The following is a 26822-nucleotide window of genomic DNA, read 5'->3' on the forward strand; positions in this document are numbered from 1 at the left end:
TCTACTTCTTCCCCTATAAATACAAAGTCATAAAGATGTTACAATAAATGGCAATCATTTATAAATCATCATACACAAATCATTGCTATTTGGTTTAATTTTATTTAATTTAAGGGTGCAATCATTACTCTGAAGCTTCCTGTGCTTGAAATAATTTTAGAAGGCATTGAGAATGTTCTGGCACAATGAACTAGAGAGGTTTGGTAAATGGTACAGTACTGCATGGTTCATGGTTCTCCTGTGAGCCTTCTCTATCAGATATAGGCTTTCTATATATATTTCCCAATTTCACAAACCTGTGAGAGATGAGAAGAATGCAGGGAGAAGAGGGGTGGGGAATAGAGCTTGAATTCCTGAAAAATTGTGTCCGGTTAATCTGGAGTGAAGAGACTCTGGCTGTGCACCTGTTTCTGGGTATACACATATTACCTGCTGCCCACAATGAGAAGTTCTATTTCTTTTCTCCCCCTTTATAAAATGTCCCTACCAAACTCTGTGACCACAAACCTTGTTGTTTAAAGCTCCACTCAAACTAAATTCTTTATATCTTATACTTGAGACCATCAATGACACTGAAATCATCACACATTTGCTTTGCCCGTTATTAAGGTGAAGTCACAATCACTCTCCACATCCTGAATCTGTGGGTACAGCCACCATCCCCATGCCATCTCTCACACTCACTTCTCCACTGAGTCATTGCTAGAACTCCCCTAGCTGTCTGTGGCTTGTGGAATGAGGTTGTATCTATCATGTTACAAGTGTTTTTAACAATGTCAGTCTCTGTTGACTGTTTGACTGGTCTCCATATCAAGTTCACATATTGTACTGCAATTCTTACCTTTGTGCCACTTGTTCTAAGTGTTGGCTTTCATATTTTAGGACACACGCAATTATGTTGCCTATGTCGCCAAAGACCCGGTGAATCAAAGAGGTAACATTTTTTGGATTATCAACAATTTCATTTGCACTGCTTCCAACAATAAATGTAATTGCACTCATTGTGGCCACTATCACTGTACTTGTCCTTGGAGTATAGGCTGTTAAATCGGCCAGTTTTCAAATGCAATGCTTGTTTCTTGTGCATATAAAAGAAGCACAATATCACTGAGAAGGTAGACTGACGATGTGTGATGCAATGACAGTGAACAGTTAGCTGCTTACGGTGCAGGTAGAGCATGATAGACTGGGTCATTTTAAGATCTTCATCTATCAAATATAGAAGTAAGTACTGAGAACAAATTAGTGTTTGTATTGCATATCAGGATCACTTCTGCATTATGCCTGTTTATATAAACAATATAGTAAAATAAAGTAAACCATGCTTAGGTCATGTAAAATAAGTATCAGAATGCTTTAAGTTCTTTAAACTTGTTAAACAATCATTCCATAGGCAATGAAAATTAATCTTCTTGCATTCTCTTTTAGCATGCCATATTTTGGAGTGTTTTGATGATTTGGCCCATTGTGTTATTAACAGCATAGGACAAGCATTTGAACTTCGTTTTAAACAATACTTGAAGAGCCCACATGCAATTAGTAAACCTCATAATGAGAGGTGAGTACTGTCCAGTCCCCATCACCACAGTCATACACACAAACCGAGTAGCTACAAGTAGATATCATGGTAGGACCAGTAACCAACGTTGAGGTGATTGTAACTCAAGGTTGCTGACATGCTGCTGTGGTGATTGTGACTGATTTTATGATCAATTATATACAGCTGTTCTTTCTGTGGTTTTCCATAGATATGGCCACATGGATTGGGAGTGAGTGCTATAGTTTCTCAATAAAAATAGGAGAAGTTGGAACTGTGAAATGTCTGTGAAATGAGAAGCAGAATGAAATTTTCACATCAAGGACATAGAAACATAGAAAATAGGTGCAGGAGTAGGCCAGTCGGCCCTTTGAGCCTGCACCGCCATTCAGTATGATCATGGCTGATCATCCAACTCAGAACCCTGCACCAGCCTTCCCTCCATACCCCGTGATCCCTTTAGCCACAAAGGCCATATCTAACTCCCTCTTAAATATAGCCAATGAACTGACCTCAACTGTTTCCTGTGGCAGAGAATTCCACAGATTCACCACTCTCTGTGTGAAGAAGTTTTTCCTAATCTCAGTCCTAAAAGGCTTCCCCGTTATCCTCAAGCTGTGACCCCTCGTTCTGGACTTCCCCAACATCGGGAACAATCTTCCTGCATCTAGCCTGTCCAATCCCTTTAGGATTTTATACATTTCAATCAGATCCCCCCTCAATCTTCTAAATTCCAACGAGTACAAGCCTAGTTCATCCAGTCTTTCATCATATGAAAGTCCTGCCATCCCAGGAATCAATCTGGTGAACCTTCTTTGTACTCGCTCTATGGCAAGGATGTCTTTCCTCAGATTAGGGGACCAAAACTGCACACAATACTCCAGGTGTGGTCTCAGCAAGGCCTTGTCCAACTGCAGTAGTACCTCCCTGCTCCTGTGCTCGAATCCTCTTGCTATAAATGCCAGCATACCATTCACCTTTTTCACCGCCTGCTGTACCTGCATGCCCACTTTCAATGACTGGTATATAATGACACCCAGGTCTCGTTGCACCTCTCCTTTTACTAATCGGCCACCATTCAGATAATAATCTGTTTTCCTGTTTTTGCCACCAAAGTGGATAACTTCACATTTATCCACATTAAATTGCATCTGCCATGAATTTGCCCACTCACCTAACCTATCCAAGTCATCCTGCATCCTTTTAGCATCCTCCTCACAGCTAACACTGCCGCCCAGCTTCGTGTCATCCGCAAACTTGGAGATGCTGCATTTAATTCCCTCATCCAAGTCATTAATATATATTGTAAACAACTGGGGTCCCACTGCCTGCCATTCTGAAAAGGTCCCATTTATTCCCACTCTTTGCTTCCTGTCTGCCAACCAATTCTCTATCCACATCAATACCTTACCCCCAGTACCGTGTGCTTTAAGTTTGCACACTAATCTCCTGTGTGGGACCTTGTCAAAAGCCTTTTGAAAATCCAAATATACCACATCCACTGGTTCTCCCCTATCCACTCTACTAGTTACATCCTCAAAAAGTTCTATGAGATTCGTCAGACATGATTTTCCTTTCACAAATCCATGCTGACTTTGTCCGATGATTTCACCGCTTTCCAAATGTGCTGTTATCACATCTTTGATAACTGACTCTAGCAGTTTCCCCACCACCGATGTTAGGCTAACGGTCTATAATTCCCTGGTTTCTCTCTCCCTCCTTTTTTAAAAAGTGGGGTTACATTAGCCACCCTCCAATCCTCAGGAACTAGTCCAGAATCTAAAGAGTTTTGAGAAATTATCACTAATGCATCCAATATTTCTTGGGCTACTTCCTTAAGCACTCTGGGATGCAGACCATCTGGCCCTGGGGATTTATCTGTCTTTAATCCCTTCAATTTACCTAACACCACTTCCCTACTAACATGTATTTCCCTCAGTTCCTCCATCTCACTGAACCTCTGTCCCCTACTATTTCCGGAAGATTATTTATGTCCTCCTTAGTGAAGACAGAAACAAAGTAATCATTCAGTTGGTCTGCCATGTCCTTGCTCCCCATAATCAATTCACCTGTTTCTGTCTATAGGGGACCTACATTTGTCTTAACCAATCTTTTTCTTTTCACATATCTATAAAAGCTTTTACAGTCAGTTTTTATGTTTCCTGCCAGTTTTCTGTCATAATCTTTTTTCCCCTTCCTAATTAAGCCCTTTGTCCTCCTCTGCTGAACTCTGAATTTCTCCCAGTCCTCAGATGAGCCACTTTTTCTGACTAGTTTGTATGCTTCTTCTTTGGAATTGATACTATCCCTAATTTTCCTTGTCAGCCACGGGTGCACCACCTTCTTTGATTTATTCTTTTGCCAAGCTGGGATGAACAATTCCAACAGAATTCCAACAGGACTGAGAAAGTGAGCATTCAAGTTAGTTATAGGGTGCAGAGAAGGTGGGCTGGAGAGGACAAGGAGAATATTGGATGAGACTGGGGTTGTCTGGTTCCTAAAGTCAGTTAGCTTTTGTAGAAACCTGCTGGACATTTTATATTTTAATTTCAGATTCACAGTTGTTGAATTTTTGGTTGTTGTTCCTTATTTCTAAGATAAATCCTCTGATTTCAAAGCAAATTGACTCAGTTTCTTTTTGGAACAATACACAGTGAGTCATGTACATTCTGTCAATCACATCACACAAATCAATAAATCTTCAAAACAATCAGAGCTGAGGAATTTTAATCTTTTTAAATGTTAATCACAGTAAGCTTATGATGTTATAACATTTCATGTTGGCCACATAAAATTCAGAAAGATGAAGTAGTTTACAAATATATTCTTGAAGTCACTGTTGGTGATTCTATACAGCAGAACTGCAGGCTTTGCATTATGGAGTATGGAGGGTGACAGCCACAACTATGGATACTACAATGACATCCCAGGTAAAGCAGCCTTTCCTACAGGACTGCAGAAAGCAGAAGTTAACAAAGATTCGGTGATGCAGACTAATAGTGGTCAAATGATTGAGGATGGAAACATTTCACAGGTTAGCATAAAGTATATTATTTTTACTGATATTCCAATGTGAGAAATACTTAGAGAGTGACATTCTCGAATGAAAGTTTACTGTATTGTAAGAAGGTCACAATTATGTTTGCAACTCCATGGGAAATTATTTTAAAGACTTTCATCCTGCATTTCTTTATTTGTAGATGAGGAGCCAATGTCCATGGTGAAAAGCATTGTTTACATTTACATTGTGTAAAACAATAACAAAAGATGAGGAAGTCTTGGGATTTTTAAGAAAGAATGGGTTTGGCAAATCCCATGATTTCATTGATTACTTATTGTTTTTGGTTTTGATTTACTGGACTTTGATCTGTCTCTCAGGGTGCAGATTACCAGGTGTTGGAAGGATCACTGCACCAAGTAAGGGCCACCCTGTATAAAAGGAAAATTTTCACAGTGGTGTTACATCATGATATGTACTTAGGCACCACAGAGGTGTCCTTCACATGACCAATTGATCCCACTCATACTTTGGTTGTTGAACTAAGTCGATATATATTACACTTGGTTGTTGATGGACTGACTCGCTGTGTGACTCATCTACCCAGGAGAGACCTGGCTTTGCTCAAGACCTTGACTGAGATGAGGATGGTTGAGTTTGGGAAGCCAGAAATGAGTGAGTGGTCAGAACAATGCCTTCCCTTTGAAAAATGATTTTAAAAGTCCATTCCCTATTGTTTGTGTCTCATCCATTCCTCCTCCACTGTTACCACTTCCCCCCAACCCTCATCTCTCAGAGAAAGGGTAAAACCTTTTTTACAAACACTCACTCCTACACCCCAAGCTAGAGATGTTTAACCAATACCCAATCTCCCAATCTCCTAACCAACCTCACACAGCACCAGGGTACACTACTGGATGATTTTTCTTTTATGCTCTGCAGTGTCATCTGTCATGGAGACCACTGCCTTCAGTTTTACGTGGTGGTCCTGTGCGAAATAGCCATTGGCACACTGATCGACAGTTGAACAGAAAGAATTTAGGGCAAGTCCTTGTATTTACTAGACTTCTGTTGAAATTGTTATCCATTCTCTTGATGTTGAGTACTTTACCTTACAGAGTGCTAACTCATCACCAAACATCATTTATGAAAATTATTCCAATCCACACAAACCAACTTTCACTGGACTAGGTAGGTCATAACTTCATGGAGTTGAATTCTATCAAAATTATATAATATAATTTCAGAATCATCTTTGATTAATTGCAGTTTTGTAAGATTTTTTTCTGTAAATAAGGGCTTATGACAAATAAAATACTAATTGAACAAAATATATATTGCCTAATGCTTTATCATGGTTAGCATGTTTTCAAAAAGCTTTTATATTTTTCTGTTTTCAATCCTGTACTGTTTAAACAAAAATAAGCATGAGTTTTCTGATTGCTTCAGGATTCAGGAATGCTACTGACTATGAGTCCATTACTTGTGAAGATTATTAAAGATCTTTACATCTGTCCTAGTGTATTAACATTCTTTTACCCAAATGCTGAGTCAAATACATATTATAGTCTTCTCTCAGCTGAAAATGAGCTGCTGGAGGGATATGAGATGCTGCCTGGCAGGTCAGCATCTGAGGAGGGAAATGAACAGTTGGCACTTTGTATCAAGATCCTTCATCTGGTCTAATCTGTCTTTGCTTACCTTCCTGTGATCCATTTCTGAACTTTACGTCTCTTTGCTGAGTGTTTGCTTTACCTGTTACCAGGCTTCTGCCTGTGACTTGCTGTTTTCCAAATTGTTTCTTACCTTGGGGTTTCCTGGCTTCCATCTATCACACCTGCCTTGTTATTGAGCCTCATTCATTGTCATCCTGAAATAACATGAATGTAGAGGGTCAAGAGTAAAGCAAAATGCAGGGATCAGTGCTAAGTCCTCTGTTGTTTGTCATGTAAATTAATAATTTGGATATGAATATACATAGCATGATTAGTAAGTTTGCTAGAAGACACAAAAATTGATTGATGAAGGCAGATCTATGGAAATTGCCTGCATGGATTTTAGTACTGTGTTGACAAAGTCATTTATGATAGGGTCATCCGGAACATTAAGGTGCGGGCGGTCCAGGTGACTTGGATGATTAGATTCAATTGACTTTCCCATAGAAGACAGAGGGTAGTGGTCAATGGAACTTATTCGGGGTGGAAGTCCCTGACCAGTGTTATTCTACAGCGATCTGTATAAAGACCTCTTCTGTTTGTGATGGATATGAACTACGTTGATCACTATGAAACTAGGGATAGGTGGATTGGTAGCATTGTGCATAGTGCAGGTGATTGTTAAAGGATGCAGTAGCATATAGATCATATGGAGGTGAAATAGCAGATGGAGTTCAATCTGTCCAAGTTTGTGAGGTGCTGTCGGAGGTCAGATCTAAAGATTCAGTACACGGTTAATGGTAAGACGTGTAACAGTGCTGACATGCAGAGGGATCTTGGGGTCCAAGTCTGTAGCTTCTTGAAAGTGACTGCACAATTTGAAAGCATACTAAAGAAAGCATATGGCATGCTTGCCTCTATTTGTCAAGTCATTGAATTCAAGAATCAGGAATTTATCTTGCACCTTTATGAAACTGTGGTTCCACTACATCTGGAGTACTGCATCAAGTTCTGGTTCCTCCATTGTTGGAAGGATGTGGATACTTTGGAAAAGGTCCACAGGAAGATTGCCAGGGTGCTGGCCAGATGAGAGGGCATATGCTATAACAATTTGGACAAATTTGGGTTGTTTTCGCTGGAGCAGCAGAGGCTGAGGAGAAGCCTTATAGAAGTTTATATGGTTAGGAGAGGTATACACAGTATAGAGAGTTAATATTCCCAAGTTTTAAATGTCTAAAACTTGAGGGCAAGCATTTAAGATGAGATGAGGTAAGTTCAAAGGAGATATGTGGGTGTCCTGTCCTCTTTACACGCCTTGCATGAATTGACAGGCAGATGAACTCCATCCCCAATTACTGCACTGACAAAGATGTTCCAAGTTGATGTTCTTTAATGTAGCAACTGGCAGTAGGGTAAAACTGACACTAAGAAAAACATACAATCAAAAGGTGTTCAAATTCCCATTATGGTACATGCAAGGCAAGCGTTAAGTATACCACAAAAGATACAAAATAATACACAAGATACTGTATACAAATAACTTCCAAATATATCATAAAGATAGGCTACTGGTAAGCAAGATGTTGCTACATACAATGTATCTTATGCTCATTTTCTCGCTACAGGTTAGCCAGAACATGTGGCCCGCATGAATATTCCATCTGTATTTTATATGCACACAAACCGTTCAAGTATCTCTGATTTGTGGAAATACTTATACTTTATAATTTATTGTCGTCAAGCAATTGGTACTAGAATGTACAATCATCACAGCGATATTTGATTCTGCGCTTCACACTCCCTGGATTACAAATATTAAATATTAAAAATATTAGTGCTTCTTTAGTGTAACTTTAATTGCTTCAATCGCAGTTGCAGTGTTTTCCCCAGAGGATTTCGAACACAGAGCAGACAGCACAGTACGGCCCATCACCACATGATGCTGTGCCAATCTTTTAATGTATTCAAAGATCAATTTTCCCTCCTGCATAGCCCTCCATTTTTCTATCATCCATGTTCCTATCTAAGAGTTTCTGAAATGACCCTAATGGTCACAGCACCTGAATCCTGGAGAGAAGGAAAGAGGTAACATCTGTCAAAGGGCAGCGTGTTTGCAAATAACTGGCACTGCTATAAACATTATTGTATACAATTCTCAGGAAAATGAAAAGCTAATCTCATTAACAGCATGGTTAACACATATAACTGTTGTAGAGTTATACAACATGGAAACAAGCCCTTTGGCCCAAACCATCCCTGTTGACCAAAGTATCTTACTATGCTGGGCCTATTTGCCCCATATCCCTCTGTCTTTCCTATCTGTGATCAAATGTTACCTGTCTAAATGTCTTTTAAACATTGTAACTTCCTCCAGCAGCTCATTCCATACTCCCACCATTGTCTGCATGCAAAATCTTGCCCCTCAAGTCCTTTGAAATCTTTCCTTTCCCATCTTAAACTTATGTTCTCTAGATTTAGACTCCCCTATCCTGAGATAAAGCCGGATGGTGGTGTAGTGGCATCAGCACTGGACCTCAAGATGAATGGTCGCGTGCTCGAATCCAGCCAGCTCCTTGCATGCTTTCCATCCATGCTGGGTTGAGCGTTGAGCTAGCAACTCGGTCTTGTAAAAACAGTCAAATGCCACCCAATATGCAACAAGGTGTGATAAGGAACAACTGTGACCATTTGCCTTATCTGTGTGTCCATCATGATTTTATAACGCCTCAGCCTTCTTCATTTAATAGACTGAGATAGTTTCTCCTTATGACTCAAACTGTCAAGTCCTAGCAACATTCTTGTGAATCTTTTCTGCGCCCACTTTAGTTTAATTACATTGTTCCTATTGAAAAATGGCCAGAACTGCATGCAATACTCTTCTGCACATCACGTACATGATGTCCCAACTCAATGGAAAATGTTAGAAATAACTTAAGGGTGTACAATGGCTAAATTCAAGCATGGTGTTGTTATTTATCTTGTATAATTGCAGCAAAGATTATGTATCCCTCCATGAGTCTGTGACAAGTTGACTTTTAGCGGTTGCAGAAACTCTCTCATCTAGACTGTTACTGCCTAATTTCTTGATGATCCCTTTGCACTCTTAGTTGTCCTTGCTTGTTTGATTGTCCTTCATTGTGAAATGAAGGAGGATGAGAGGTGACATAATTGAGTTCGATATAATTATAAGCAGCCATAAGCTGAGACAATAGCCTTCGGTAGGGGTATCAACAGCAAAAGGGTAAAGGTTAATCTGAGAGTAGTAAGTTATTAAGGGGATTGGCAGGAAGTATTTTAGACAGAGTGGTTGATATCTGGAGCTGTCAGAACAGTTGGTAGAAACAGTTGCAAGCACAATATTTAAGAGACATAGACAAATAATTAAATAGACAGTGGCAGAAGGATTTAAAATTAATGTTGGAAAATGGAATTAGTGTGGATGGACAAATGCTGGTGGGGTGATGAAAGGTGATGCCATGTTGTACATACATCGCTTGCACACAATGCACAATGTTGTACTGACCTTTTAATCTACTCTAAGAACAATTTAATCCTACATAGCCCTCCATTTTTTCTATTATCTGTGTGCATGTCTAAGAGTTTTTTAATTGTCTCTGGTATATCTGCCTCTACCCCCACCTTGGCAGGGGATTCCATGCCTTTTCTTATTTGCCCTAATATTGCCTTATGTTATTCACCATAAATATTTTGTTTCATAATTTTCCTCAGAACATCGTCAGGTTTTCTGCACCATTAAAAAGAAGCTGTTGTTGCATTTGCCTATTTCTGCATATGAAATCTTTGTGTTTGATCTTTTTATTTCTGATTAGGGTGTCTGAGATGTGATGGCACACATTAAATACAAACTTTTTTTCCAAATACTGATATGTCTCACCAACATTAATCTTGCTGGAGGTTTATTGGAACAGAAATGTTACATTAACAACAGCAGCAATATTTATCATATAGTTTTAAGTAATGATTTATCATATAAAATTAAATAACGGTCTTAAAGTTGCTCATTGTGTGAAACTAAGGAACATAATGCTCAAGTTAGCAATTGGTTTCAAAACACAAACTAAATAAAATTAATTAATATTTGGGACCGCTGATTGTCTACAATTCCACTAATCAAGAAAACTGTTCTTCCAGGCAAAATTGTAAGCCCATCTGATCCTTTTGATGATGCATCGTACATGAACACCCAGAATCTAATGAATCCTCACTCCTCTGCCGTGACAAGGGTGCCAGCACAGGTATCTGCTAATGTGCACAGACATGCATCTAATGCAAGTAAGTTTATTCAATGAACAAAATATTATTGATGCTTACTTTCACATTGAAGTTCATTATCACACTTCCCATCATTTCAGAAGCATTTCATTTTGCCATATGACGGTAATTTACATTTCAGGTCACCCTATCTATGCCACTCATTATCTTATGTACCTATATCAACCTCCCACCTCAACCTCTGACATTCCAGTATACACAACCTCTCCTTGTAACTCAAGACCCCAAGTCTAGGCAATGTCCTAGTAAATATTTTCAACACTCTTTGTAGCTTATTAACATCTTTCCTATAACAGGGTGACCAGATCATGCACAATACTTCATGTGAGACCTCATCAATGTCTTATATAGCTGCAATACAACCTCCCAACTCCTGTACTCAGTGCTCCAACCAATGAAGGCCATGTGTCAAATGCTTTCAGTGAACTGTGCATTTGCATTCCTAGGGGTGCCTCTGTTCCATTATCACTCTCTAGGGCCCTACCATTCACTGTATAAGTCCTGCACTGCTTTGATCTCCCAAAATGCAATATCTCACATTTATTTGGATTGAAAGCCATTTGTCAATCATCAGACACATGATTTGCTGATGAAGATACCTCTATAATTTTTCATTGTTTTCTATACTGTCTACAACACCACCTATTTAAGTATCTTTTGAAAACTTACTAACCATGCCTTGTATATTCACATCCAAATAAGTTATATAAGATTACAAAGAACTAAGTTTCCAGCTCCAATCTCTTGACTTTGTCAGTCAAGACCTGAAGCTGGGTGTACTTCCTGCAGATGTAGAGTCATAGAGACATAGTAAAATTACAGCATATACTAATCACGGAGATTGTTTAAATCCAACATCACACAAAAGGAGCATTCCACCGCCTGAAATATCATCCTTCCTATACTTTTTATACTTAGAACTTCTCAAGCTTAAGTTCTAGCCTCTGTTTGTTCACATCGAAGCTTGTTGAGCCAAAGCTTGACCACTCTAACACTGGCTGTTCCGCTTACATGTCACTTCAGTTATTGGACCCTGCCGAGTGCCTAAGAGATGGTGATGATTGCTCTGGTTGGTAAAAAATGAAATCAAGTCCTTAGAAAGAGATGACATGGAATCATAATACTGTATATAGAATCGTTGTGAGTAGAGTTAAGAAACTACAAGGGTAAAAAGATCCTGATGGCTGTTCCAGGTCTCCAAACAGTATGGGATATAAATTACAGCAGGAGATAGGAAAAGCATGTAATAAGGGCAATTTTACAATAGTCATGGGAGATCGGGAAAATCAGGTTGGTGCTGGATCCCAAGAGAGGGAATTTGTAAAATGCCGATGAGATGGCTTTTCAGAGAAGCTTCTGGTTTAGGCGGCTAGGTGAAATACAATTCTGGATTGGGTGCTGTGTGATGAACCAAGTTTGATTAGGGAGCTTAAGGTAAAGGAATCATTAGGAGATAGCGTTCACTGTTGTAGCATGGATGAAAATACCGGAGAAACAGAGTCACTGGTAGATACAAAGTGGACTGGTTTAATATTGTTCTTTATTCGACACAACAAGGTACAGCAGGCATCTTACAGACGAAGACGCTTTCCGCGGAAAGGTCTGCTAGCTCAATGTGGGCTCGATATTTATATGCTAAACACAAAGGGAATTGCTACTTAAAAAGTTATAGACAATGCATAGACAATGCTTCCTTTTGAAGCTACATACAAAATATCACACCATCCTTTCCTTCCAACGTCAACATGTCTGGGTTGGTATCCACAGCCTTTAGGATTTACTTGGCATTTTACGTGCTAACATAGAAGACAATTAATACTTATAATGTATAGATAATACTGTCTTTAAAACTACAGCATCTGGTCAAACTATGGTGTTAGAAGCATCTAGTATTCACACCTTTTTAGGAAGCGCATTGTCAAAAATTAATATTTATAGTGTATAGATAATACTGTCTTTGAAAATACAGCATCTGGTCAAACTATGGTACCAGAAGCATCTGGTATTCACACCTTTTTAGGAAGCGCATTGTCAAATAGAAGTCTGGTGGCCAAAGTCATTTAAGTGTAAACAAATCATCTACCCCAAAAAACTCACTCTAACAGTTCCTCCTCTTGGCCTTCTTGGACAAAAATTAAATTTGTATCAGAAAGCGCCAACCTAGGAGGATCTGCTCGAATAGGGCAGCCAAAAAATGCCGTCTTGAAATTCCCCCCAATTTTATGTACCTCGATATCTATCCTAGCATTACCTAATCGCTACCTACCAAACGTTAAGCAGAGATGCTGTCCCAAGTCTTTAGTAATGCAGCTCCTTTGGTGTGCCTGCTCTTTCCCTGCAGGCTGACTTCATCTTAATCACATTCCTTTGTCTTCAACCCTTTATCCTCTGGTCGCTCAAATTCTCTTTCCAGGAGCACCCACAGGCCTCTCACCGATGTACAGGAAAGGGTTGGGGTGGCCTCTACGTAAATGTCTGCAAGGCCCTCTCCCCGGTGGCACCCCCTTCTGAACTGTCCAGTCGATCACTGGCTCAACTGCTGAAAAGGGCCCAGCTCCTCAGACTGGGGGTGACTGCTTCCAGATGCCATGTACAGTCTGAAATGCTATTGAAGTGGTGGAACTGCTTTAACTCAAAAATCCCTCCCCATCTATTTCCCAATAAATTTCTATACTATGCTATAAAATTAATCATCTACCTTCAGCAACCAGCCTTCTTTACAGAATACCATCATCGTCACACTTTAGCAGGCTATTCATGGTTTTCCAACACGTTCTCAGTGTCTTCTGCCACGCTCTTGGCATTTTCTGCCTCTGCTTATTCTCCGGGTATGTTTTCATCAGCTGTGGTCAGGTCTGGAATGGCCGGCTGGTGTTCCGCTCTTAGGTTCTCTGTAATTACATGGTTACTGGGTACAATTGGTTCCCCAATCTGTCTGTGGGAGCAACAAGAGGGTGAGTTGTATGCTTTAACCTGGGTCCAGTGTTTCCACTGGCTGCCTCGCCGAGTCTGTACACAGACACATGTATCATTGGTTAAGAGTACCATCTGTGGTTCTATCCACTTGGGGGCAAACCCTGGCCTTTCTGGCAGCACCCTCACCATAACAAAAAATAACCTACCAAATCGAACCAAATAACACATAAAACCTAAAATAACACTAACATATAGTAAATGCAGGAGTGATATGATAAGTACACAGCCTCTATAAAGTAGAAATAATGTACGTACAGTGTGGTTTCACTGAACAGAATTACCAAAAACGATTTGTAGAAAAAATCGGCACGTGCACGCATGACATGTAGTGTATGCACACGTCACGCATGTGCATACAGGTGCCCACACAAGGCTTTATGGTCATGGTAGTCTTTCTTGGAGTAAACACAGTGAGAAAGTTGGCAACCCTACCCCCCCCTCCCCAACCCCCACCCTCGGTTGGCCGGTCCGCAAGAATATTGTCAATATTAAACCGGTCCGCGGTGCAAAAATAGTTGGGGACCCCTGTTCTAAAGGAAGGAAAAGACAACTATTTCTGACCAGGGAAGTCAAAGAAGCATAAAAGCAAAAGAGAGGGTATATAATATTGCAAAAAATTTAATGGAAAACTGGGGAATGAGACTATTATGGGACCTTTGGCTCATCAGGCTTAGGCAAGATCAGGCTTGGGTGAGGTAGATTATCTTGTAAGTTCTCTCTGTCCTTATTTGTTCATTCCTCATCTATTAGAACATAATAAATTCCTGAGAATGGCTCCTGGGGCAGTGTTTTATACTCCGTGTAGAATGTGGAAAGTCTGGGAGACCTCTAGTCTCCCAGAGGCCTGGTAGAACATCTGCACCAGGTGTACCAATTGAGGAACTGGAGCTGCAGCTTGATGACCTTCAACAGGAGAATGAGGAGGTGACAGACCGGAGCTACAGGGAGGTAGGTTTCAGGAAATAGGGAACTGGGTGAATGTCAAGAGCTGGAAGGAAAATGCACAGCCAGTGGCTGTTCCCCTCAATAATAAGTATACAATTTTAGATACTATTGAGAGGATGACCTACCAGGGAGGAGCCACATTGACCAGGTCTCTGGCACTGAGTCTGGTTCTGTGGCTCAGAAGAGCAGAGAGGTGAAGGGGACTGCAGTGTTGATAGGAGAATTCTTAGTCAGAGGAACAGAAACAACGTTCTGGGTGTGCGATAGAGACACTGGATGGTATGTTGCCTCTCTGGTGCCAGGATCAGGTCCATGGAATTCTCAAGGGCAGCCTGAAGTCTTGGTGCATATTGGCACCAATGGCATAGGTAGACAAGGTGAGGAGGTCCTGAAGAGAGATTTTAAGGAGCTAACAGGACCTTCATGATAGTAATCTCTGGATTGTTGCTTGTGCCATATGCCAGTGAAGATAGAATGATTTGGCAGGTAAATACATGGCTGAGGAATTGGTGCGGGGGCAGGGGTTCAGGCTAATAGATCACCAGGATCTCTTCTGGGGAATCTATGACCTGTACAAAAGGGATGGGTTACGCCTGATCCAAGGGGGTCCAATATCTTTGCGGGCAGATTGGCTAGAGTTGTTTAGGTGGGTTTAAACTAATTTGGCAGTGGGATGGGAACCAGCGTGATAGTGCTGAAGATGAAGTAGTTGGTGTACAAACAGAGGCAATGTGTAGTGAGACTCCTAGCAAGGAGAGGCTGATGATAGGGCAAAATTGCAGTCAACAGGATGAGTTGCAATGTAAAAGGGGGACAAAATCAAAAATGTTGTATACAAGACTGAATGTGTATATTTGAATGCGCACATTATACTGAATAAGGTAGATGAAGTAGCACAGTTATAGATTGGTATGTATGATGTAGGCATCACTAAATCATGGCTGAAAAAAAGATTACAGCTGGGAACTTAATGTCCAAGGATACACATTGTACCAAAAGGACAAGCAGGAAGGTAGAGTGAGCGGCGTTGCTCTGTTGGTAAAAAATGAAGTCAAATCATGGGAAAGAGGCAACATAAGGTCAGAAGGTGTTGAATTATTGTGGATAGAGCTAAGGAACTGCAAGGGTAAAAAGACACTGATGAGAGTTGTATACAGACCCCAAAACAGTTGTAAGGATGTTGTTTACAAATTCCAATGGGAGATAGAAAATGCATGCCAAAAGGGCAATGATACAATAGTCATGGGGGATTTCATTATGCAGGTAATCGAAAAAATCAGGTTGGTGCTGGATTCCAAGTGGGGGTATTTCTAGAATGCCGACGAGATGGCTTTTCAGAACAGCTCATGATTGAACCTACTCAGGGATCAGCTATTCTGGATTGGGTGTTGTGCAATGAAGCAGAATTGGTTAGAGAGATTAAGGTAAAAGAATCCTTAAGGGGAAAGTGATCATAATATGATCAAATTCACCCTGAATTTTGAGAAGGAGCAGCTAAATTCGGATGTAATAGGATTACAGTGGAGTAAAGGGAAGTACAGAGGCATGAGAGAGGTGTTGGCCAGAATTGATTGGAAAAGAACACTGGCAGGGAGGATGGCAGAGCAGTATGTCTGGAATTTCTTGTAGCAATTCAGAATAAATATATATATATATATATATATATATATATATATATATTTATTTATTTATTTATTTTTTCCCCAGATATATACATCCCAAAGAGGAAGAGGTACTCTAAAGGCAAGATGACACAACCGTGGTTAACAAGAGAAGTCAAAGCCAGCATAAAAGCCAAAGAGAGGGCATAAAATAGAACAATAATTAGGGAAATTTAGAGGATCAAATACCAACAGAAGGCAACTAAAAAGTTATTAAGAAGGTAAAGATGGAATAGGAAAGTAAGCTAACCAATAATATTAAAGAGGATGTCAAAAGTTTCTTCAGATTCATGAAGTGTAAAAGAGAGGAGAGAGTGGATATTGGACAGCTGAAAAACAGTGCTGGAGAGGTATTAATGGGAGACACCGAAATGGCAGATGAACTGAATAAATATTTTGCATCAGTCTACACTGTGGAAGACACTAGCAGTATGGTGGAAGTTCTAGGGAGTCAAAGGTCATGAAGTGTGTGAAGTTACCTTAAGGGAAAGTGATCATAATATGATCAAATTCACCCTGAATTTTGAGAAGGAGCAGCTAAATTCAGATGTAACAGGATTACAGTGGAGTAAAGGGAAGTACAGAGGCATGAGAGAGGAGTTGGCCAGAATTGATTGGAAAAGAACACTGGCGGAAGGCTTTTAGGAAAGTGAAAGGTCTGAAGGTAGATAAGTCACCTGGGCAAGATGAGGTGCACTCCAGGGTGGCTGAGAGAGATTGTGCAGGCATTAGTAATGCTCTTTCAGAAATCACTAGATTCTGGAATGGTTCATGAAAACCAGAAAATTGCAAATGTTACTCCACTCTTCAAGAGGAGAGGCAGAAGAAAGGAAATTGTAGGCCAGTTAGTCTGACATCAGTGAATGGGAAGATATTGGTATTGATTGTTAAGGGTGTGGTTTCAGGGTATTTGGAGGCACATGATTAAAATAGGCCATAGTGGCATGGTTTCCTCAAGGGTATATCTTGCCTGACAAATCTGTTGGAATTCTTTGAAGAAATAAAGTAGACTCGGTTGATGCTGTGTACTTGGATTTTCAGAAGGCCTTTGAGAAGGTGTCACACGTAAAGCTGCTTAACAAGCTATAAGCCCATGGTATTATAGGGAAGATTCTGGCATGGATAAAGCAGTGGCTGACTGGCAGGAGGCAAAGAGTGAGAATAAATGGAGCCTTTTCTGATTAGCTGCCAGTAATGATTTGGATGATAGAATTGATGGCTTTGCGGATGATACAAAGATAGGTGGTGTGGCAGGTAGCTTAGAGGAAGTAGAGAGGCTATAGAGGGACTTAGACAGATTAGGAAAGTGGGCAAAGAAGTGGCAGATAGAATACAGTGTCAGGAGGTGTATGGTAATGTACCTTTGATAGAAGAAATAAAAAGGTTGATTATTTTCTAAATGGAGAGAAAATACAAAAATCAGAGATGTGAAGGATTTAAGAGTCCTTGTGCTAGATTTCCTAAAGGTTAATTTGCAGGTTGAGACTGTGGTGAGGAAGGCAAATGCGATGTTAGCATTCATTTCACGACGAGTAGAATATAACAGCAAGGATGTAATGTTGAGCACTGGTGAGGACTCAGTTGGAGTATAGTGAGCAGTTTTTGGCCCCTTAGCAAGGATGTGCTAAGACTGGAAGAGGTTTAAAGGAGGTTCATGAAAATTATTTCAGGTTTGAATGGCTTGTTATATGAAGAGTGTTTGATGGCTCTGGGCCTGTATTCGCTAGAATGAGGGGTGACCTCATTGAAACCTAAAGATCTTGATAGAGTTGACGTCGAGAGGATATTTCCTATGGTGGGAGAGTCAGACCAGAGGACACGCTTCAGAATAGAACGGTGTCCTTTTAGAAAAGCGATGAGGAGGAAATTTCTTTAGCCAGGGAGTGATGAATCTGTGGAATTTGCTGCCACAGGCAGTCATGGAGGCCAAGTTTTTATGTATATTTAAGGCAGAGCTTGATAGATTCTTGATTGGTCAGGGCATGAAGGGATATGGGGAGAAGGCAGGAGATTGGGGCTGGGAGGAAAGTTGGATCAGCTATGATGAAATGGGCAGAGCAGACTTTCTGGGCCAAATGGCCTAATTCTCCTCCTATATCTTATGGTCCAATTAGAACGACCATCTATTCTCTGGATCTGAGTCCTATCCATATGGCCTAACTGAATAATCCCTAAGAATACTCTTTCTAATAACCATTATTATATTCTCTTTAATTAGGAAAGCAAACACTCCTCCTCTGTTACTTAAATTTCTGTCATAGTCTATACCATGTGTATTCTGAACCACTGGGCTGCCAGTACTGACCTTTCTTCAGCCATCTTTCTGTTATTGGCTGTGACATCCAACACCACCAGGTTTAGGAACAGCTACTTTCAATCATCAGGTTCTTGAACTGATCTACATAGCCCTATCCGTACATCAGCAACAGAACACTACAGAATACATCTCATACTATCATCGACTTTTCTCTGATTGTGTTTTTTTGCACTGAAGTATTGTTTTTACATAATTTAGTATTTTCTTTGTTTTCACTTCTGTGAAATTTACATGTTGTGTATTTGCATGTGCATATGTGTCCATGATGCTGCATGTTGTGTATTTGTGTATACATATGTGTCTATGATGCTGCATGTTGTGTAGCTATGTGTACATATGTGTCTATGATGCTGCTGCATGTAAGTTTTTCATTATCTGTACCATATTGTATTTGTGCACATGACAATAAACTCAATTTGTTCATGTATAAAGGATAATACCTCTCATCCCCAATTGTTTTCTTATGTCTTTGTTCATCCATGGCATCAATTCACTGAAGATTCTCAGAACAGCACAATAGATAAAAGCCCATCTGCAACCCTCTCTTCCATGAAAGAACAGCTGATGAAGGAAATCTGGTACTGTGGAAGAATGAGCAGGCAGGAAGCTGAGAAGCTGCTCATAAAAGATGGTGACTTTCTGGTGCGGGAAAGCATGACTACATCAGGACAATATGTATTGACTGGGCTACAGGGAGGACAAGCCAAGCACTTACTTCTGGTGGACCCCGAGGGCATGGTAAAACTTAAAGCTGAAGTACTGCTTTTTATAGACTGTGTTGTGTAAAAAAACAAAATAGTTTAAAGTCTTACATGTGTTTTTCATTCTAGCAAATTAATTATTGCAAGGTTTTTAATTGTCAACTTTTTTAACAAATGTTTCTTACTCTATAATGTAATATAAGAATATTGATAAATTGGTTTACTATTGGCACATATCGAGGTATAGTGAAAAATGTCTTGCATACTGATCAATTTGTTTCAGCAGTGCATTGAGGTACTACAAAGTAAAACAATAACATAATTCTGAGTAATGTGTACAGTTACAGAGAATGTGCAGTGCAAGTAGACAACAAGATGTAAGGTCATAAATGTAGATTGTCAGGTTAACAGTCCATTTGATTATACTAGGCATTGGTGGTACATACTTACAGGCTTTTGAATCTCCTACCCAATGGGAGAGGAGAGAAGAGAGAATTTCCAGTGTGGGTAGGTTCTTTGATTTTGCGGGCTGGTTTCCCAAGGCAATGAGAGACATTGACAGAGTCCATGTACAGGAGGCTGATTTTCATGATGTGCTGAGCCAGACATCCCACCTCTCCCAGAAGTTCCGGGAGTCTCCCGCATATGAATAGTGGCTCCCTGATGCCCGCAAATTATATAGAATATCACGGAAATCAATTTTTTGAGAGCAAGCGAGCAAGAGAAAGCAAGTGAGAGTGCGAGAGCGACCACGAGAGAGAGAGCGCGAGAGAAAGCAAGCGAGAGAGAGAGCGTGCGAGAGAAAGCAAGCGAGAGCGCGCGCGAGCGAGAGAGAGAGAGAGAGAGAGAGAGAGAACGAGAGCGCGAGAGCGACCATGAGAGAGGGAGAGAGAGTGCAAGCAAGAGAGAGCGAGAGCGCGCCATGGCAGAGTGTTCCAAAAAAAAGAAAATATAACATGTACGTCACCCCAGACTACAGTAAAGTGTACCCCTGCCTAATAGGGGTCAAAATAATGACAGTGTTGCTCGCTGCACTGTTTGCAACAGTGACTTTTCTATTGCCCATGGTGGGTTAAGACTGTAAAAGACATGTCGAGGTGAGATTAACAGGTGTCATTTGTTCATTAGCATAGCTAACGTTATTTAAACTAGCTGGCTAGCTGCTAAGGAGCTACTCTATTACAGACATCCCACCTCTCCCGGAAGTTCCGGGAGTCTCCCACAAATTGATGGTGCTACCTCCCTGAAATGAGTTTTTGCAGGGTGGGATGTCTGGCTGAGCTATGTCCACAACTCTGGAGTTTCTTGTGACCAGTTGCCATACCAAGTCATGATACATCCAATGTATCCAAGACTAATTTTTTTCTAATTTTAGGACCCAAAATTCATTGTGTTTTCTGAAAATTAGATTTATTCCGTTTCAGAAATGCTTGACCAACAATGCTACTGTAAAAGACTTATTAACCAGTTGCATTGCTGCAGAAAAGAAATACACCCAAAAGTATCATGCTGCATTTCAATAATTGTTCTAGACCCAATATTGACATGATAATTTCAACTGTCCTTTTATACAAAGTTTGCTTTCATTTGTGAAATTTTATGTATTGTTTATTTGTGGTTGTAAACTATCTTTTTCAAAAATATTAATAGTTTTCTCAGAGTTAATGGATGATGATGCCTCTGCTCCCCAATGACATCCAAAGTAACCACAAATGCACCCCAACCATTCTAAATTGAAGGATGCCGAAAAGGAGTGCCAAGTAGATTAAAATTTACTTTGAACTTTGAAGTGGTGGGATCCCAGATAGCAACAGTATCTTAAGCATCATAATATGATCACAAAACAAAAATGATGAGGCCAAATATATGTCAAGAGATTTTTTTAAAATCCACTTGGCTATCACTTCGCTGAGTCCCATAATACAAATATTTTTTTTAGTTGGCCATTTTTGAGTATAATTACAACTTAAGTAGATTCCTAGTTATACAATATAGAACCACATCCTTTGGTCCAATTCGTCCTTGCATTTCTGACCGAATCTCATTTGCCTGTCTTTAGCCTATTGAGCTTTCAATCTTTCCTATCCAAGCACCTATCCAAACGTGTTTTATAACATTGTAATTATATCTGTCTGTACCATCTTTTCTGGTTCTTGTTCCATACAGCTGTCCCCCTCCGTGTGAAACACTTGTCCCACAGATCTTCTTTGAGTCTTTTCCCTCTCAACTTAAACCATGCACAATAGTTTTAGGTTCCCCTACCCTGGAATAGAACTAGAACTACCTTCTCTATCTGTGCTCCCATAATTTTGTAAACCCCTGCATGGACATTCCACAGCCTCCCATGAAAAACATGGGATTCATGTAAGAGTCCCAGCCTATCTCTCCTCTCCTCAAAAACAAGCCCCCGCCCCCCCCATCTTTTTTGTGCCCTTTGCAGCATAAACGCATCCTTCCTACAGTATACATTGGTGACAGAACTGTACACACTACTCCAAGTATGGTCTAAACAATGATTTGTACAAGTGTAACATGACCTCCCACCTCTAATATTGAATGCCATGGTTGATGAAAGCAATCACAACACTCACCTTCTTCAGTATCCTGACTGCCATTATATATATGTACTGTAGGTCTCCCTATTCAACAACATTTTCCAGGGTCCTGCTATTCACTGTGCTTATCCTGGCCTGGCTAATATCTCCAAATTGATCACTTCACACTTGTCTGAACTCAATTCTTTTGCCCACTTTCCTTGTCGATCTAGATCATGCTGTTACCTTAGTCACAACTGTCCACCACACCACTAATATTGATGACATCTGCAAACATACTGATCATGACAACTATATATGTGACAAACCCAGCACTGATCCCTGCAGAACACCACAGGTCATAGGCATCCAATTTGAAAAACAACACTCCACTTCCATCCATTCCTCCAACCAAAAAGCCAAGTTGGTATCCAATTGACTAGCTCTCACATTGGTTCCTATATGTTTAACCTCCTGGACCAGCCTACAATATGGAGCCTTATCAAAAAATCTTGCTAAAGGCTAAATAGACAACATCTACCACCCTGCCACTATTAGTCCTCCAGGTCACCTCTTTGAAATTCTCAGGCAAACTTGTAAGACATGATTTTCCATACACAATGTCATGCTGATTAAATCCTTCCTTTCAAAAAACAGCTCCAGTAAGTTTGCCACTGGTATTGTACCTTTTTTCAAGAAGAACTGTCCTGGCCAGTAGTCGCACTCCTTCTTGATTGAAGATACATTATCCATCCTCCAGTATTCTGACACCTCACCCATGGCTAATGAAGATATAAATATTTCCCTTTTCTTCCTTTGCTTCCCACACCTGGTCGCACACCAGGGATTTATCCACATCTATGTGCTTCAAGACTGACTACATTTCTTCCTTTGCTTCCCACACCTGGTTGCACACCAGGGATTTATCCACATCTATGTGCTTCAAGACTGACTACATTTGCTTTTCGTGTTACGTACCCCGTAACTGGGTTGCCAAACTAGCAGAAATGGACCACTTAGTTGGAGTCTGGATTACTGGAACTAAGAAAGTTTTATTAAAGAAACAAGTAACACAGTACTCTAATCGTAAGGATATAAATGCAACAGGTTAGCAATGATAAAACGCACATGTACACAGAACTAGGTTAATAGGAACCAATCAAGCTCTATCGCAGTCTAGGGGTAAAATGATCAGTCTCAAGTGACGCAGAGTTCAGTTCAGCTGAGTACAGTTCGCAGCAATCGCTGTCGTGCCGTTGGAGAGAGAGGGAGAGAGAGAGCAAATGATGATATGCCAATCAGATTCAAACAGACCTTTGATATTCCTTGCAGTTAGCTTTCGGACGAGCCCTTTTTAATGTCTTCTGAGGTCACCAACTGTGACCCGTCCATTCTGGGTACGATCGTTCTTCTGCGGTGAACCCGGAACCCAGGCAAGGGCGGACACACACACCAGGTTCCCGCCGATCGTACCTTTTCACCCTGTGCGTCTATGGTCGGTCCTGCGACCAGACCTCCAAACTCCCACCAACTTGTGGGGGCACACCGCACTTCCAGGGTCTCATTATCTTGTGATCTCGTGGTGTCTGTCTTGCCTTAGCGAACCTGTTCTTTTTATCCCCCTGCTGGGGTATCGCCTGTCCATCAAACTTCAAACAGTTCAGGTTCAAAGCAACCGGCCTGTCAATACTCGGAACTGTGTCTCTTTTCGTTAATCTCTCTCGTCTCTCATTAACATTTTGAACGCTTCTCCCTTCACCAGGGATTTATCCACATTTATGTGCTTCAAGACTGACTACATTTGCTTTTCGTAATGTTGATACGTTTCAGGACATTATTGTTTTCTCCCCCAAACTTAATAGTTTCCATGTGCTTCCCCAAAGTAAATACAGGGGAGAAATATTCACTTAAGACCTCACCCATTTCCCCATGACACCGCACTTAGATAACCACACTGATACTTACTTACCTAATTACCAACTTTTAATATACTTACAGAATGTCTTATGATTCATCTCTAACTTATCTGCCATAAAAAACATAATGTTCCTTTTTTACCCTCATAACTTCTATGTTAATTGTAATCCTACATCATTTACACTCCTCAATGGATCTGCCTAGCCCTAGTTGCCTGATATGTTCAAAGTTCAAAGTAATTTTTTCATCATAGAACATATGTATCACCATATACAACCCTAAGATTCATTTTCTTGAGACATATTCAGTAAATCTATAGAATAATAATCATAACATAATCAATAAAAGACTGACCAACTTGGACATTCGACCAGAGTGCAGAAGACAACAAACTGTACAAATGCAAAAGGAAAAAGAAATAATAATAAATAAATAAACATGAATATCAATAACGTGGGATGAAGAGACCTTGAAAGTGAGGCCATTGGGTGGGGGAACATTTCAATGATGGGGTAGTTGAATGAAGTTATCTATCTTTTTTCAAGAGCCTGATGGTTTAGGGGTAGTAACTGTTCCTGAACCTGCTGGTGTGGGTCCTGAGGCTTCTGTATCTTCTCCTTGATGACAGCAATGAAAAGAGATGGTGAGGCTCCTTCATGTTGGATGCTGATTTCCTGCAACAGCATTTCATGTAGATGTGCTCAATGATGTGGAGGGCTTTATCAGTTATGGACCTTGCCATATCCACTACTCTTTGTAGGATTTCCCATTCAAGGGGATTGGCGTTCACATTCACAAACAGGAAAATCTGTAGATGCTGGAAATCCAAGCAACACACTCAAAATGCTGGAGGAACGCAGCGGGCCAGACAGCATGTATGGACACAAGTACAGACAGTATTTTTATCAGGACTGGAGAAAAAGAGATGAAGAGTCGGAGTGAGAAAGTAGGGGTAGAGGAGGAAGAAACACAAGATGATAGGTGAAACCGGGTGGTGGGGGGAACGGTGAAGCAAGGAGCAGGGAAGTTGCTTGGTGAAAGAGATACAGGGCTGGAGAAGGGAGAATCTGATAGGAGATGACAGAAGGCCATGGAAGAAAAAAAAGGGGGAGAAGCACCAGAAAGACGTGATGGGCATGTAAGGAAATAAGGTGAGAGAAGGAAATGGGCATGGGGAGTAGTGAAGGGAGGGGGCATTACCGGAAGTTCAAGAAATCTAGGCTACCCATATGGAATATAAAGTGTTTTTCCTCCAACCTGAGTGTAGCCTCATTGTGGCTGGAGGAGGCCATGGATTGACATGTTGGAATGGGAATGGGAAGTGGAATTAAAATGGATGGCCACTGGGAGATCCTGCTTTTTCTGGTGGATGGAGCATAACTGCTTGGCAAAGCAGTCTCCCAATCTACGTTGGGTCTCACTGATATACAGGAGGCCACACCGGGAGCACTGGATACAGTAGATAACCCCAGCAGACTAACAGGTGAAGTGTTGCTTCACTTGGAAAGACTGTTTGGGGCTTAGAATGGTAGTGAGGGAGGAGGTGAAGGGGCAGGACCTCCAGCATTTTGTGTGTAGTGGTGCAGCCAATCAATATACTCCCCGTGACATAGGTATAGAAGTTTGTCGAAGTTTTAGATGTCATGCTGAATCTCTGCAAACTCTTAAGGAAGTAGAAATACTGCCATGCATTCTTCATTTTGCTATTCCTTGTCAACAAGGGTTCTTTAATCCCCTTACTCTAACAGCAGCATCCTGGCCCTAAACTCTCCTAAACCCACTTTTAATATCTTCTCACTAGCTAGATTCACTTTACATAGAATATGGAAAATAGATCACAAAAGAATAGCACAGCCCTTCGGCCCGCAATGTTGTGCAGACCTGTTAACCTTCCCTAAGATCAATCAAACCCTTCGTGCTACATAGCCCTCCAATTTTCTGTAACACCACATATGAGGTATATTAAATGTGGTTCTATAATCCACGTGCCTATCTAAGAGCTTTCTAAATGCCCTTAATGCAGCTATCTCTACCACTACCCATGGCTGGGCATTCTACACACCCATCTGTGTAAAAAAATTTACCTCTGGCATCCCCTTGCACTTTCCTCCAGTCACCTTAACATTAGGCATGGTATTAGTCATTTCCACCCTGGGAAAAAGTCTCTGACTATCCACTCAATCTGTGCCTCTTATTATCTTGTACTCCTTGATCAAGTCTCACCTCTCATCCTCCATCACTCCAAAGAGAAAAGCCAAATCTGTCTTCGCAGGTATATGGAGGAATTTAAGGTGGGGGGTTATATGGGAGGCAGGGTTTGAGGGTGGGCACAACAATGTGGGCCGAAGGGCCTGTACTGTTCTGCACTATTCTATGTTCTATGATATGCTCTCTAATTCAGGCGGCGTCCTGGTAAATCTCCTCTGCGTCCTTTCTAAACGTTTGCATTCTTCCTATAATGAGGTGACCGGAACTGAACACAATATTCCAAGTGTGGTCTTATCAGAGTTTTATAGAGCTGCAACATTACCTCGCGGTTTTTGAATAATGAAGGCCAACACACCATACACCTTCTTAACAACCCTATCAACTTTCCAACAAGTCTGAGGGATCTATGGATGTGGACCCCAAGATCCCTCTGTTTGTCCACTCAGCCAAGAATCCTGTCATATGCGTCCTTCAAAATTAACCTTCTTAAGTGAATCACTTCACACTTCTTTGAGTTGAAGCCCACCAGCTAACAGACTCTACCAATCATTCTTTGCAAGTTGCTTTCTAATTCTTAAAAGTTTAGTGTTAGGGTGGTAGAAGGTATTAGATCTGTCCCTAAGGTGTTGCTGAGTTGGTTGTTTTTTTGAGGTTCCCAAAAGCCGCAGCATTAGGGCTGGTGTGTCAATGTCAGGTGAAAAGAGGTATGAGTAACATCCATGAAGAAGTGACTTTCATTGACAAGTACCTTTTTAGCAAGCACTAACTCCTAACTGGCTTATCGGACAAATTATTTTACAGCAAATGAGGTATATTAAGTGTTAAAGTTAAAATTAAATTTGGCCTTGTGGCCCATCAGGCCAGTGCTTATGCCAGTTTCTGTGACGTGAAGCGACTGAGAGTGCGAGACTGCCCCCCCCCCCCCCCGCCGGATAGGACGCCAGTTTATCGCAAGGTTGACCCCCAGCATTTTGCTGATACCCATTTTCCAATTTTCAGCTGGGTGGACTGGAGCAGTGTGTGGTTAAGTACCTTGTTCAAAGACACAACACGTTGCCTTGGCCGAGACTCGAACCTACT

At 40.8% G+C, this 26822-nt stretch overlaps 1 protein-coding gene across 11 annotated transcripts in view; it reads left to right on the forward strand.

Moving 5' to 3' along the window:
- The window catches only part of LOC140209876 (SHC-transforming protein 1-like), a 198664-nt gene that overhangs the window by 161488 nt on the left and 10354 nt on the right, over positions 1–26822 (forward strand). For 10 of the 11 annotated variants that reach the window (XM_072278497.1, XM_072278495.1, XM_072278496.1 and 7 more), the window contains 6 exons: positions 883–934; positions 1429–1558; positions 4394–4571; positions 5654–5726; positions 10343–10483; positions 18882–19120. In XM_072278497.1, the coding sequence (XP_072134598.1) occupies positions 883–934; positions 1429–1558; positions 4394–4571; positions 5654–5726; positions 10343–10483; positions 18882–19120 (813 nt within the window). The remainder of the gene's footprint in view (positions 1–882; positions 935–1428; positions 1559–4393; positions 4572–5653; positions 5727–10342; positions 10484–18881; positions 19121–26822) is intronic. The other variant, XM_072278489.1, reaches the window with a different exon arrangement.

Source organism: Mobula birostris, chromosome 14 (genome assembly GCF_030028105.1).
Source record: "Mobula birostris isolate sMobBir1 chromosome 14, sMobBir1.hap1, whole genome shotgun sequence".
Taxonomy (NCBI): Eukaryota; Metazoa; Chordata; class Chondrichthyes; order Myliobatiformes; family Myliobatidae; genus Mobula; species Mobula birostris.